The sequence below is a fragment of the Bidens hawaiensis genome, unplaced genomic scaffold (genome assembly GCF_021521415.1).
Source record: "Bidens hawaiensis isolate Kalapana, Puna unplaced genomic scaffold, B.hawaiensis_p1.1 tig00008041_1, whole genome shotgun sequence".
NCBI lineage: Eukaryota > Viridiplantae > Streptophyta > Magnoliopsida > Asterales > Asteraceae > Bidens > Bidens hawaiensis.
The window spans coordinates 523,475-539,968 of record NW_027491565.1 but is presented as its reverse complement, the minus strand read 5'-3'; the positions used below and the strand labels follow the sequence as shown (position 1 = coordinate 539,968).

General features: G+C 33.1%; 2 protein-coding genes across 3 annotated transcripts; both read left to right on the top strand.

Moving 5' to 3' along the window:
- Positions 1-1,050: 1,050 nt before the first annotated feature.
- Positions 1,051-3,453, top strand: LOC143636747 (short-chain dehydrogenase/reductase 1-like). The gene is made up of 5 exons (XM_077104265.1): positions 1,051-1,249; positions 1,328-1,571; positions 1,932-2,000; positions 2,521-2,709; positions 2,794-3,453. Exons 1-5 carry the CDS (start codon positions 1,236-1,238, stop codon positions 3,220-3,222), a joined length of 945 nt encoding a protein of 314 aa, XP_076960380.1. The 5' UTR covers positions 1,051-1,235; the 3' UTR covers positions 3,223-3,453.
- A 5,698-nt stretch (positions 3,454-9,151) lies between these two features.
- Positions 9,152-12,434, top strand: LOC143636746 (short-chain dehydrogenase/reductase 1-like). 2 transcript variants are annotated; one of them, XM_077104263.1, is made up of 5 exons: positions 9,152-9,173; positions 9,267-9,510; positions 10,184-10,249; positions 11,584-11,772; positions 11,858-12,428. In XM_077104263.1, the coding sequence occupies exons 1-5, from the start codon at positions 9,160-9,162 to the stop codon at positions 12,287-12,289; spliced, it is 945 nt and encodes a 314-aa protein (XP_076960378.1). In that variant the 5' UTR covers positions 9,152-9,159; the 3' UTR covers positions 12,290-12,428. The 2 variants fall into 2 exon arrangements, with proteins under 2 accessions (XP_076960378.1, XP_076960379.1); XM_077104264.1 differs by lacking the exon at positions 11,584-11,772 and having other exon boundaries at positions 11,858-12,434.
- The last annotated feature ends 4,060 nt before the right edge of the window (positions 12,435-16,494 follow it).

The following is a 16,494-nucleotide window of genomic DNA, read 5'->3' as shown; positions in this document are numbered from 1 at the left end:
ATTACACATATATGTAACTTGGTTTAATAATAGTAAATTATATATAATAGGGTAGAGGTGTTGTAAGAATACATAGTTTACTTGAAATGTGGGAATGGTTTTGGGTCACTGGATTAAGGTAGTTGATGGTTTAGGTATGAAGTGTGCTGAAAAGCTCTATAGTATCTTATTTACATGATGTGTTTTATTTTAGTCATGGTATGTCATATTTTAAGGATTCCTACACTTTCTATAAAACTATTCATTTTTATTTAAACCATTCTCTAGAAAAATGTAAAAGAAGAGAGGTTTCATGTGCAATGGACACATGAAAACATAAATTAATAAAAACAAAAAATTATAATTTTAATCACATATAAAGGAGAGGCTGCTTGCTTTACATCCCAAGTTGTACTTCTTATCCACCAATGGAGGAAGATAGGTACATCATTCATCGCCAGCATGCGAATATTCTTATGAACTGCGTACGTCCAGGGTATGTCAAAACAGACATGACATCTTATACTAGATTTATTACAGTGGAAGAAGTGCTAAAGGTCCGGTAATAGCTGCATTGATGCGAGATAATGGGCCTTCTGGTGTATTCTTTAATGAAATAAAAATAGCTTCATTTCATCAATGGTTAATCCATTTGAGTAAAAGCATTATACTACCAGAAACGAAGCAATACCTAATTGTTACGTTAGAAAAATATATTTAAAAAACTTTATTATAATAAAAAATAGGTTAGTGTGAACGACATAACTCAAAATATAATCTAAAAAAAAAACAAAAAACTTACAAAGTGGTTTGTGTAAATTTAAATTCGTTAAAAATTTTATCGCTATTATAACTAATTTGTCAATATTGTTTTCATTATTCATTCAATCATACATATATAACTATAACATCCTAATAGACTTTTGAGAAAAAACATAAGATATTTTGGTTTTTTATTGTGTGAAAAGTTGTTAAATGACATTTAAGAGAAAAATAAAAGTTTGTTGACTTTTTTTTATTATATCTACCTTAGTTGACAAAAATATCCAGTATGTAGTGGTGTCACTTAAGAAAATGAAATGAATGTGTTTGGTACGTATCTAACACATACAAAACGTTAAAATTGGTATTGTGGTGGTAGTGGTTTTAAACGTTACAACAAAAACACATATTATATTATATTTTAATTTTAATTTGCTATTAAAAGGAGAGTTTGCTTACTTCTCAATATCTCAATATCTACTTCCTATTTGCCAATGGAGGAGCAAACGTACATAATCATCCATCACTATCAAATGTGTATCATAGTTTCATACATGTTTTTTAATACTTTTTCTTAAAAATCCAGATGTGCAATTGTCACTGGAGGAAACAGAGGAATCGGACTCGAAATATGTCGTCAACTCGCTTCAAATGGAGTTAAGGTCATATTAACGTCTAGAAATCAAAGTCGTGGAGAAGAAGCTGTAAAGAAACTCAATGAATCTGGCCTTTCTGATGTTGTTTTCCACCAACTAGACATCAGTGATCCATCTAGTATCGCGTCTTTAGCCAAATTTGTCCTAACACACTTTAGGAAGCTAGATATCTTGGTAAGCAAATATATCTTGACTTTTAGAGCATTTTATAATAGATATTGGTATAAAATTTGGAATAAACGAACAAACGGTCATTTGCAAGAACGTTTGATCCTTCGAACCTTTTATTTGGTTCTATACGAGCTTCGTAAATACTTTCAAATCAAAAGTTATTAAGTAAGTTTTAGGCATCTGTTACGTGTAGATTTTAGAGAGAGAATTTAAAGAACGAAACCCAATCAAAACATCGATGCTACAATAAGTGCAACATATTCATGTCACTAACGATTTGACTATTGCATTTTAGCCCTTCTACTATTTGTACCATATCAGCATATCGTTTTAATCCTAGATGATCTAAAAACTTGCCTATAGGTCAATAATGCAGCGGAACTTGGAATTGTCATACTTGACGAAGAAAAATTCAGAGATGGTGGAGCGTTTGTAAGTACTTCTTTCTACAAAGTTATTAATCATTTAATTTCTGTAAATTAAGAAATAGTTGAACAAGACCTTATTTGTTTGATTCATCGTGCGACTTGCTTTTTCGTCCATGTGTTCGTGACACGTTTGAGACATTAATAAGTTGCACAAATCTCGCTAACATTGAACTTGGTAAAATGAAATGATTCAATAATTGAAAAATGAGATTATTCAGGAATACACATTGAATGCTGAAATTACGCATTGAATTTTTGGTAGTAGATCCATAATAAAAGAAGTTTTTGTGATTATTGCAGGACAAAATAAGTATATCTACTGCAATAAATCAATGATTTAATCTTGTTTGAACCGTTTTGATCAGTCTGACCAACACAAGAACTCGGTTGATTTTGGTTGCTATTTATAGAATTTATGGTTAATATGGGTCAAAACAAGACTTTAACACTTGTATAATAGTATATATCACCTTAATTCTTGTAAATTTAACCAACATGACCTTAGTTATGTGTTGTTGGATTAGTTACAAGTCGTCGACGAGAAGGCACATCTTTTAACTAACATTATGGATGAACCTTATGAATTGGGGGAAAAGTGTTTGAAGACAAATTACTACGCGACCAAATCCGTTACCGAATCGCTTATCCCTCTACTCCAACGATCCAAATCCCCGAGAATTGTGAATGTTAGCTCTGCCTATGGACACTTATATGTAAGTAATTAACTAATGACATATAAAAATGAATCGAGTTTGAATATAGTTAACAATATCCTGTATTATCTCATGTTTGTTCAGTGGTTTCACAACGAAAAGTTGAAAGAGGAGTTGGAAGATATTGACAATTTAACAGAAGAGAGGATAGATGAGATAATCCAATGGTTTTTGAGTGATTTTAAGGCTGGTAGGTTGCAGGAGAATGGATGGCCACTAACGGTATCTGCTTACAAAGTTTCTAAAGCAGCTATCAATGCTTACACAAGGTTGATGGCACGAAAGTACGAGAGCATTCTTGTGAACTGTGTGCACCCTGGGTATATTATAACAGATATGACATATCAAACTGGAGCTATGACAGCAGAAGAAGGTGCTAAAGGTCCAGTAATGGCTGCTTTATTGCCGGATGACGGGCCTTCTGGTGTATTCTTCCATGAAACAGAAATAGCTCCGTCTTCATCAACGGAGTATGCTAGCTTCATGAAAGCATTTTTGGAAGGGAAACATTGATGTCGATATGTAACAACGTTGTTTCTACTTTTACTATATATCACACTCTTATGTTATGTTATGTTGAAGACAAATAAGTTAGTACAAAGCATGAAAAATAAAAGCATAATTAAGCTCGGTTCGTATTCCATTTAATCATCTTAATTAGCAACAATCTCAAGTGCGACTTGGATAGACCATACCGCAGTTTTTATTGCCCGTGTAAGAAAAACAAATGAGAGCTATGCAATCCAAATAATAAACCATTTATTTGGATTTATTTATAACTATTAAGGTTATATTTGGCCACTTTTAGTTTCAAAATTTGTATGAATTATTATCTTTGAGTCTTGCTTGCTTGTTTAAAAGCTAGCAATGCACGTTGAAACCGGTCCACTAGTGGGAAAATATAATGAAAGGATAAACGAGTAAAATGAGAAACAAAAAAAGGATCAAAAGGAAACGAATCATTTTCTGTTTGAATAGGGCGAAAGCCGCACACCGAGTAGTTTTAGTGAAGAAAGAAACCTCTTAAATCTTGTTATTCCTAATAACCAAGTTACTATTGAAGTTAACTTTGTAGATTGGCCTCAACTTTGTGGCTAAATGGATTGACGATCACCCTATTTGTGTCAAAGTTTACAAGATTTGACCCCTTTTAACTATTTACAATTATAGCAAAAAACACTAGTAGAAAAAATGCCTTTAATGACATGCGCATCATGACACGCAGTGATTTATGACACGCAAACGCGTGTGTCGCTAAAAAGGAGTCATAATTTTTAAAAGTTTAAAAATTTATGACACTTATTTTTGTACGTCATTAGACTTGTGTCAAAAATTAAAAAACTAAACTTGCACGTCATATATGAATGTCATCTTGAGATCCAAATAAAAAATTTGAACACCCCCCAATATTTATCTCAAAAGAGCGCCCAATTATCAGTACCTATTCAACTATCAGCCCACGATCTTCTACCAATTTTCTCACAATTGAACGCAATCTAGGGTTGGGCATTCTCCATCAGTCCCACGATGCTACACCTTAAGTCCAACAATTTCGTTTTCAGCACACTACCATCTTAGGGTTCAATCGGCTAGGGTTTGCTTATTTGAATTTGTAGAAATTCCTCTACTATGAGGTATATGCCTTTAGTTTTGCCTTGTTCGACAGTTAATTGTTGGTTTCATAATCGTCTATGGTTAAATTGACTGTTAATAATTCTTATTCTTATTATTATTTTTGAAATTTGTGATAGTTATTAAAGGAAATTGGACTAATTTGACTAGATCATGTAGGTATGACTGCTAAAGTGTTCTTTTGATAGCATTAGAGATCTTTTACGGCTGCTTTTGTACATGGATTGTGGTACATTAAAATCTTGTCTGGTTATTTGATAATGTTGTAATAGATGAATATGCGTGGTACATGTTTTGTAAAGATATGTAGCACCGTGTATATAAATTATGCTTAATAATAAGGAATATTAGGGTTTGAGCGTGTAAAATGTCAAGGTTTTGATAGTTGAGGAGGGATACTTGGATATTGGTCTTTTATTGTTGAGTGGTGTATGCTTGCTACATGCTTATCCCAAAATGCAGGTTATAGAAACACATGATTATCCCAAATCCCGACAATAACCTAACACGAATTAAATGGGTTTGAGTTTGGTATAAATGGGTTCGGGCCAGTTTTGGTTCGAACATGCGAATCCTTCTAACTAAGCGGCTCAGGTTCAAGTCAGCCCACCAGGTTCATGGGTTGGCCCGTTTTATGTAGTAAATCTAAATATGTGTTCTTTGATATTGAATAATATGAATGAATTTGAAGGATTGTAGTGCAGACCGGTTTAGCAAATTTGTTTATGGCATATATTCTTGAAAGTATTTTGAAATATGCCAATTAGAAATCAAAACATGTTCTTTCGGACAAAATAGATGACGATAATGTCATCACACAATAATAATAACTTGGAGTTATATATTGGTTTTCTGTTTATATTTGTGTATTAAACAGAGTGCATGATGAGGAATAGAAGAGGTTCAAGTGACATTTGTAATGATGACACTGGGAGCCAAAGCTTCTGAGTCTATATCATTGACTTTGTAGCCAAACAGGTCTGAATCATTATTTTCAATCCCAATAATCTTCTAATGTTGACATGAAAAAAGGGGTGGGTTAGTAAATGGATCAAATTAGGTGTTTATGTTGCAGCCTTGCAGGTTGCTGGGTGATCTGGCCAGGCTAGCATTCACTCTTTTTTTCCCCACTTTTTGATGTTTTTTAGTGTTATCTACCTTTAAAATATGTTTTTAAAAGTGCGAACATGATTCTTAGCAATATTGAAACAATCTTTTAATGTTGGTTGCATGGGTAAATGGGTGAAAGAAGGTATTTTTGATGTGTGCCAGGCCAACCCTGAATCATTTCTTATCCACTTTTTTTTATATAATTTTAATGTTATAGCAAAACGTACGATTATAAGAATAACAATCTTTAAATGCTATTTATTGAATCATCATAACTTAATAAAATGTTATGATGACAGGTTATTGCTATTTTTTTTGTCAATCATATTTCGGTTTGGTTAATAACCCAAACCAAACTTGGATAAAATTTTAAACTTAATATAATGATCCAAGGGTACAAAAAAATAAAGTGTAACCGGTATTCGGTTAATTCGTTTTCGGTTAATTTTGGTTTGGTTTCGTCGGGTTTTAGTTAGCGGTTTGATTATTGTTCATCCCTACCTGAACTAAAGTTTTCTTGTTTATTATAATGCTGACAGATGCCTATAAGTGGAACTTATGGTGCTCCATTGTATAACAATGATTGTGGCAGAGCCATATTTGGGGAATAACAAGTAGACTAGTAAAGCTTGAGGTTTACCTGATAACAATCTTTTGAAAGGTTTTGCTTCAGAAAAGAAGAAGACGATCAATGTTGCTAAGATCAAAGTTATGATAAGTTGATATTGTTACAAAGCCTCATTCCAATTGTCTTGCAGTTCATGAGACAAAGCTCAAGGTTAGCATTTTTTTTTTTGTAAAAATTGTAAAAAAAACACCAAGGATGTTGACATTTTTATGTAACATTTTAGAGTCAATTCGTTTTCACCCGACCAACTTTTATAACATTTTCGTTGTTTTATTTTGTACTTAGGCTAGGGGAGGCAAATATGAATACACGAAGGCGGATTTTGATGTAGTTAAAGAAGAATGGTCGAGTTATGCGGCACGGTTTATTTTCCAGTAGTGATTAGTATTGATTATTAACTAGTATTTTTGTTATCTTGGGAACATCTGTAATATTTTTATTTAAATTATGAAATGAAATGGATAGTTTTGCTACTATATTTGTGTGATTAATGTAAAATCTATTAATTATGCAAAAAAAAATTAATTAAAAAAGCTATACGATGACACGCATAATGCTTGTCATGTATTTCTGTCATAAATGCGTGTCACAAATGTATGTCATTAGTGCGTGTCATAATACATGACACGCAGATGCATCAATTTATGAATGGTCTATCAACGACACACATTTGCGTGTCATATGTACCCTTTAATGACACGCATTGCGTGTCATTAAAGGTTTTTTTTTTTTCTAGTAGTGAAATATAGTTTTATTTATGGTGTGGAATATTTTTAATATACATCATTGTAACCGGTGTTGCAAAAATTGTTAGTCGGTGGTCGGGTGGGGACTAACGATTAATCGAGATTAGTCGAGATTAATCGGGATTAATCGGATCGGACTTTAATGTATATTTTTCAGTTTTATACATACACAGACATTTTAATATGTAATTTTCAGTTTTATGCATACACAAATATATTTTGGCCAAAAATTTGGCTGGAATCTCGCTGGAAACTGTTAGTTTTTACTGCAATCTCGCCGAAAATAGTTGAATTGGGTTGGAATCTCGCCGGATACCACTGATTTTGGTCAGAATCTCGTCGAAAATCGTCGATTTTTGCCGAATTTGACCGTTAACCGATTAATTGGCCGACTAGCCCAAAATTAATCAGTGAAGTGGGGACTAGCGATTAATTAGGATTAATCGGTGCCTAGTCCGGATTTTTGCAACATTGATTGTAACTAATAACAAAAAAATTCAAACGAAGAAAAGTCTAATTCTTATCCACAGGATAAAGCGAGAACCTTCATGCATCTTTATTTCCGACTGTCCGTAGTGGATGAGAATGAGAATGGTAGGGAGATTAGGAGCCCCCCACCCTCGGAGAAGTGGATCAAGAAGTGAGGCGATTGAGAAATATTTCTCTGTTGAAATGGCTGACATGGCGGGGGCCTTCTTAATTTTATTATTTTTTTATTTGTATAAACCACTTAAATTGTTACACCTCTCCCATACCACTACATCTCTAAAATATAATCCATATTCTTGCTAATTGCGCGTCATGTAACACACTCCCCCATCCCCCAGGCTATGTGTATTGGATGAGCTACAAATTGGTGTGACTTGCGCCATTTGGCGCACAGTCAACAAAGTATGAGTTTTTGTTTTAAAAGTGTAATAGTGTTGTAGCACACACATATATATGCGTGTGTATTACACACAAACAATTATAATAATAATAAAACAAAGGAAGAAGGGTGACAAGAATTCATCGCCGCCCCCTCGCCCCTTTGTCGCTGTGGGCGGTGTACACTCTATTATTGGCCACTTTTGGGCATGTTATCGCCCCAGTAGTATGCTGAGCCTTATCACTACGCATGGTCAAAAGTGGCAAATATAAATATAGATAGAAAGTACATAAAAGTCAAAACTCAACAAACACCAATTTAACACATAAGGAAAAAACACGCATGAAAGTTCATGTCACGTTTGTTCAAACTGACATTTTGAATACACTTTGTGGTTCAAAAGGATTTATCGGGTCTTTTTAATGTGGAGACGTTTCATAGATATCAATGAACAAGAGACCTATGAACTACTACTTTCAAGTTTTATAACAAGTAATTTAATACTTTCAATATCTCATTTATTATACAACTACCATATATATATAAATATAAATATAATATAAAAGAAAAATTATATTCACAACTGTTTTTTCCCAAACACATTCATTAGTTAGCATCAAAGCATTGATACATAGCTCATATAGTCATATGATATTTTCCATTGATTTATGCTTGTCACCATTTTATTTAAAACCTTGAAAGCTTACTGAAAATAACAGATGAATGAACGAACATGCGACCCACACCAAAATCCTACGTGGCATATTGATGCCAATGGCAAACACCCACACATCTAGTCGATACGAATTTGGTTGATATCAGTTAAAGTTGTTACGCAACCAAAACCACATTAACCCGAAAATTAGTAAAATGAACATATCTAAAGGAAAACATATTTTAGACACAGAAAAGTCAAATAAAATTTGTAAAAAGGCATTTACACCGACAATCCGATTTTAAACTATAGTATAATATAATATAATATAATATAATATACATAATACGTTGTTATTTTATATGTATCCTTGGAATTAAGAACTCAGGTTAATCCGTTAATGTTAGGAGGAGATAGCTACGGTTTAGATTTTTCATGGTGTTGCCTTATTGTTTTTTTTTCTTCTCGACAGGTCATCAAGCAAGTTACAACCTCAAATTTAATTTATAAACGATTTTTTCCTTTAATTTATTTAACATTTTTATCATATATTCACTTCGTGTTTTATACATATACCTAGCCTAGTACTTAATAAAAAAAATATAACAATTACATGCAAAAGTATTTAACAAAAACGAAAAAAAATGTAGCCGGCCACATGCAAACATATCTCTATCAAAAATGAAAAAAAAAATATAGTAACAACCACATGGAAGCATATTAAAGAGAAAATTGATGTATTTTAATGCTATATTAACCAGGAGAATCTTCTTCTTCTTCTTCTTCTTCTTCTTCTTCTTCACATTGTTCAATGGCGGAGCAAAGGTACACATATAAAATGTTTTTGTTGCATAAATATTTAAAATCTTTATAAACTTCTTTGAATTACATTTACATGTCTGTTTCAAAAAATTTCAGATATGCAATTGTAACGGGAGGAAACAGAGGGACTGGACTTGAAATATGTCGTCAACTTGCCTCAAAAGGAATTGAGGTCATATTAACATCCAGAAATCAAAGTCGTGGGGAAGAAGCTGTGAAAAAACTCAAAGATTCTGGCGTTTCTTACGTTGATTTTCATCAACTAGACATCACCGATCCATCTAGTATCACGAGTTTGGCCGAATTTGTCCAAACACGCTTTGGGAAGCTAGATATCTTGGTTAGCATCATATTATAGATTTTGGTCTAATGTTAGAGGGTGTGCACGATTTAATTTAGGCCGGTTTTGAGTTAAAACCGAAACTTGAGTTTATGAATATTTTCAAACCATTCGGTTTCCGTTTACTCGGTTTCCATTCTGGGTTCGGTTTCGATTTTTTCGGTTTTGCCATTTGAGCTTGACAATTTTGAGGGAAAAAAAAGTGACTCAAAACAAAAATTTGGGCCTAAATAATTTTTTAGTTAATAACTAATTGCATATTATATACTTGGGCTAAAATATTTGAGTTACGTTTGTATTAAATTTTTATAAACTACTTAATATAAAAATAAACATGATAATCTATAAATTTGGTTGATCGGTTCGGTTCAATTTTTTGGGTTTTTAATACATGCAAAACCAAACCAAACCGTAAGTTTCGATTTTACAGAATATAAAACCAAATAATCGGTTTTTGTTTCATTTACGTTTTTATCAGTTTCTTACTCACCCCTACCAGCATAAGGCCATTTGTAAGAGCATTTGATCCCCTAGTGAGTTCAGTAAATAGTTTCAGATCAACACTTATATATTTTCTGCATACGTCATTATTTTTTCTTTGTTCTCCCATTTTACATTAATAATTCTAAAGTTAACAGGTCACTTTAATTGAGTAGAGTTAAATTTTTTACAGGTTAATAATGCAGCAGAATCTGGAATTATCATACATGAAAAAGAGTTTGTAGCTGGAGGAGGGTTTGTAAGTATTTATTTATATGTTATATTAATCATGCTAGCTATAGTAATTTAAAAAATAATCATATTATTAAAGATATTATCAAATATATAACTATTGGTATGATTATAAAAATCGTGTCCGGACACAGATTAATCGTTAGCTGGTATTCCACCAACTAGTCACCGATTAATTGTTATTTGATTAAAATTGATCGAAATTGAAAACTTCATGTATAATTTTCTTTGGACAGCTAAATGTAGAGATTAAACGCTTGATCTCTTATTCTACACCCTAATTACCTTATCAACCCCACCAAAATTTGGTATATATGCATTTATATTTGAAGAACTACATATAAATTCCAATTCAATAATTTCAATTACTCTCTATTAATTTCGATTAATTGTTTCTATCTCATCACTTGACTAACGTCTAACAAATTTTACAAAACAGTCACTCTTAAACTGTTAATATTTGTTTAGAGCATCACGATTTATGTTCATATATTTTCTATCCGTGTGCTTATCATATACCCCTCACGGATGGTTTAGAGGTTGTATGGCGTGGGATCCACCACGTGACACGTCTGATCTATAGTTATTTTTGGTGGGTCCATCTTTATTGTCCATGGCATGACTTGACATGTTTTGGACTTTTGGAATATCATATGATTCATATATATATATATATTAAAATTTATGCTAGAAAAGGCCAAAACCAAGTATAATTTGTTGATTAAAAAAATAACCATAAAAATTAAACTTCATAGAATCAAATTGACAAATGAGTTGTGGACTGTTTCAGGTTTAAAATTGGGCAAATAATTACTATATAATTATTTGTGTAAAGTAGAGTATAAGTTATATTTGTCACAAAATAGTATATGTAGATTAAATTTATGCGTAAGTATAAAATGTATGAACCATTGTTTAAAAACAAACTAACAACTTTAAATTTAAAAAGCGGTTAAAACCATCCAACTTAGCCGTGCTAATCGTCACCCAACCAACTCGGTCAGCCTAGGGTGCCAGCTACAGAAATCAATCAACCAGTGTGTATATCTATACTATATTATATATTATAATGCTAATTGTACGACGCTTAATGCATGTGGTTAATAGTTTAAGCACAATTATCCACGAACTCTTGTTAGTATTTAAATAAATACTTACAATTTTGTCCCATTATCTTTATCCAACTTTTGTGGATTGTAAACGATCATAAATTTTTTCATACGCTAATAATTTAAAAAAATAAAAATAAAATTACACTGTAAAATTCTCAATAATTTGAATATGGTACTTGTAACTTGTAAGTCAACTTATAAGGTGCTAAGTAATGTGTTATTGGATTAGTTACAAGTCTCTGATGAGAAGGCACATCTTTTAACCAACATTATCGAAGAGCCTTATGAATTAGGAGAAAAGTGTATAAAGATAAATTACTACGGGACCAAAGCCGTTACTGAATCGCTTATCCCTCTTCTCCAACTATCCAAATCCCCAAGAATTGTGAATGTCACCTCTGGCTATGGACACTTATTCGTAAGTAATCAACTCATTTATGTATATAAAAATCAGATATTGCATATAATAAACAAAAGCTACTATTATTTTCTTGTTATTTTAGTGGTTTCATAATGAAAAGTTGATAGAAGAGTTGCAAGATATTGAACACTTAACTGAAGAGAGAATAGACGAGATAATCCAATGGTTTTTGAGCGATTTTAAGGCTGGTAAATTGCAAGAGAATGGATGGCCACTAACAGTCTCTGCTTACAAAGTTTCAAAAGCTGCTATTAACGCTTACACAAGGCTAACGGCAAGAAAGTATGAGAATATTCTTGTGAATTGTGTGCATCCAGGATATGTTATCACAGATATGACATTTCAAACTGGAGCTATTACAGTGGAAGAAGGTGCTAAAGGTCCAGTATTGGCTGCTTTGTTGCCGGATAATGGGCCTTCAGGTTTATACTTTCATGAAACACATATAGCTCCGTTTTCACCAACGGAATATGCTAGCTTTGTAAAAGCATTTTATGAGGGGAAATCGATATGATATGTAAAAATGCTGCTACTACTTGTTCTTTGAATGTTTAATTATATTTTACTATACTTATTTATTTGTTCCTAGACAAATTTAGTTTTTTAATAATGAAGGATTTATAGGATAAAATCGGACAAACAAGAAGCTAGAACAAGTATTAAGGATAGAGTTTAAAAACACAATTGCCATTTAGGCATTGCGAAAATTAATGCGTTATTACATCACATGGACCAATATAGATGATACGTTTTTGTTCGATTTTTATCCATAAGAATGCGATTGCGCTGTGATCTCGTCTACAAGCGAGAAGCTAGAACAGGTATATAGTTCAAAGACTAACTGCCATTTAGGCATTGTGAAAATAAAATGCGTTATTACATTATATGGATCAATATAGAGTGTACGGTTTTTTTTAAAAGTTATTAAAATTTTTCTCATTTTGGCTATTTTTAGTTTAAAAAATTTATTAAATATAAAAATGGAAAAGTTTATAAAAAATAAAATACGAAAATTTGTATGAATTTTGTCTCTTAGTCTTGTTTGCTAATTAGAAGCTAGCAATGCATGTTAGACCGGTCACTAGTATTTTATCTCTAAATGGTTAAACGGGTAAAATAATAAAATAAAGGACTATTGGTTTTTATTGGTCCCAAGTATTTCATTTTTGCCGGCGCTGGTCCCAACTATCACTTTAACTGCCAACGGTCCCAACTTTCACACATGTGTCTGCCACCAGTCCACGACTAACCGAGTACTAACTCCGTTATGTTTTAGATGACGTGTCCATCCTACGTGTTAAAAAACCTTGACGTGGCTGCCTGCGTGTATATTAATAACAAAAAACCCTTCTCCTCCTTGAATATATAATAATATCAGCAGATGACAATTTAATACATATCCCCAAATCGATATCTCCAATCGATCGAGAACCCAATCGATCAAGAACAACCCCAAATTAAAACCCTAATTCAATCATTGAATCGATTTCACTCCTAAGCCCTAATCCTAATCACACTCTACTCGCAATGAGTTCATCATCGTCTTGTACATCTGCTAGTAAGAGAATCCCTAAAATTGTTAAAATTGATTTACAGGGCAATGTCTACTGCCACCACGATTTAATTGCAGTTTCTAGGATTGCTGGTCATAGAAGTTCTCGAAATGGGGATGAATTCTACGGCTGCCGTTTATGGCCTGTAAGTACATTGTCTAGTTTACTGTTTTCAAGTTAAATTTATTACATGAATTCCTTCTTCTTTTGTGGCTAGAATCAAGACTGCAAAATGTTCATGCGGAGAAAAGATTTTGATGTCTTCTTAAAGGAATACAGTTCAAAACGATATCAAGAGATAAAAGAGATGTAAATAGAAAATTTAAAGCTAAAGAACATGGTGTTGAAAGAAGAGAACAAGAATTTGAAGCTTCAACTCTCATTGAAAAGGTCCAATTGGAAGAGTAATGTTGTTTTAGGTTTAGCAATTGTTGTCATAGCACTATGGTGGAATGTAAGATGTTTTCTTGGGACCCCTTGGCTATCAATTTCATGTAATTTGTATTAATGTTAATGGATGTTGTTCTCCATATATAGACTTGATTTGTAATGGATGTTGTTGCTATCAAGTACATATAATCTGTAACAATGTGTTGGTAACCAAAATCAAGAAAATGTAACACTTTATGCAACCAAATCAAGAACTGATTGTTAGCATGTTATGTAACATTACTGCACAAAATGATCAAAATTAACTTCACAATATGACCAAAATGACCAAAATTGCATATCAGACTAAACTTGACTTCAAAATTACCATAATGCCCATAACATTTAGCACCTAGAAACTAAAAAGAAAATCTACCATTTAATAAATAGAAACTAAAAAGAAAATCTACCAAAGCAAGCAAACACTGGTTTGTGTGTTTTGTGAGCACATAAAACCCACCATGAGTGCTCATGTCTGCATAACAGATTGTGCATAAAGTCAACTGCATGACCAAAATTGCATATCAGACTATAATATGACCAAAATAACAATATGACCAATACCACAATATGACCAATACCACAATATGACCAAACTGACCAAAATATGACCAATACCACAATATGACCAAACTGACCAAAATGACCACAATATGACCAAAATGACCAAAATGCCCAAAATAACAATATCACAATATGACCACAAGACCAAAATGACCAAAATGCCCATAACAGATTGTGCATAATAACAAGTCTGCAACATTAACATTAACATTAACCAGTCTGCAACATTACTTAAACATAAGTTTTTGACATAGCTAACCATTAAAATACTTAAACATTCCAAAATACATTACTTAAACATTAAGAAGTCTGCAACATAATCCTTGTCATATATTAACCATAAACCATCAAGTAGCTTTCCCCTTGCCTTTGGCCTTTGTGTTTCCCCGTGGCCTTTTAGAACTTGTTGATTGTTGTGTTGGTTGACTTGACTCGTTTGTCATCCTCCGTGGCCTCTTAGAACCTATTGACTGCTGTGTTGGTTGACTTTCTAGTGTGGCTTGAGTTGATCTTGTTGACCTTCCCCTTGCAACAGTTTCTGATGTGGCTTGATTCTTAGATGTCTTAGGCTTTGTACAAGTTCTAATGTTATGACCACTTTCTTTGCAGTTGCTGCAACTCATTTCTCCTCCATGTTTTGTCAATTTACATGGGTTCTTAAGATCTTCATGGGGATCTTTCTTTCTTTTTGTCTTTGGTCTTCCAGGTTGACTTTTGATGGGAGGAGGGTCCAAAGGATAATCAACTTTTGGCCAATACCTTTCACTAGGCAAGGGTGGAATAGTGTATGAATATGATCTTAAATATGTATCCTTAAGATAACAATCACTAACAAACTGTTCAGCATTTCTTCCAAGAAACCCAGCAACTGAACACACATGCTTACATGGTATACCTGTAAATACAATCTTTGTTATTCACCTTTGGAAGACCTGTCATAAATAACTTAATTATTGAATTATTGAACGATAGTTAACATACCTGTTAAGTCCCACTTTCTACATGAACATGTCCTGTTATTCAAGTCCACAGCAAGATCATCAGCAAAATCTTTAACTTGGAACACATTATATGCTGATGGGAACACTGTACATTTATGGGCCCACTTTTTTGCTCTATCAAGTTTTTTTTGTATCCTTGGGCACACAACCACATCTTCAGCTAACATTTCAGAATGCTTAGTAATTATCCTAGTCATTGTTGTGAGCCTAATTGATTCTAACATGTCTATAATATGCATAGCTCTTGCCTCAACTATGGTTCCATTAAAAGTCTCAGCCTTGTTACTCACTATGACATCACAACATGTATTACCCTTAAGAAAGCACCTTACAAAGCAATTAGGATTCTGTTTCATGAAATCATCCACTGCATCATTTGATATTGCTCTCATCTCCTTGATAGCATCATTGAAGTCAGGCTCATTATAAGCCCTACATGTCTGCCAATAATATGTCTTTAACTCTTTACCCTTAAACTTCTTTTTCCAATTTGCAAAGATGTGCCTTGCACAGTTTCTATGCTCTGCATTTTTCCAAATCAAATACACAGCATTCACTAATCCCTGTCATATAAATATAGAGAAACTTTAGATATCTAGAACTTACAACTTATAACTTAGATATTAACAAAGTAAGGTCATACCTTTTGTTGGTCAGAGATAAGTGTCCAGTCCTTTCCACCATCTTGGACATCTAGGCATTTTCTTAGTTCTTCCATGAACCATTCCCAACTATCATTAGACTCACCTTCAACAACAGCCCATGCCACAGGGTACATTTGATCATTAGCATCTCTACCAATTGCAGCCAACAACATACCACCTAAAAAGGTCTTCAAAAAACAACCATCCAAACACAAAATCTTCCTACAACCTTCCAAAAACCCCCTCTTCACCCCATCAAAACACACAAATAATCTAAAAAATGTCTCCAAGTTTGAACCTGGGTCCTGGGTATTAAATCCTGGTGGAGCAGTTACCAACTTAAAGGTTGAAGTTGGATTTATTTGTTTCAAAGCTGCCAAGTAGGACCCAATTTTACTGTAGTGCTCCCTCATTGACCCGTGAAGCATCTTAAATGCACAATGCTTGGCATTGTAAGCCAACCATTTATGTATAAGAACCTTATATTTCTCTTTAACTGCATCCTGGATCTCTTTACCTTTCCATAGA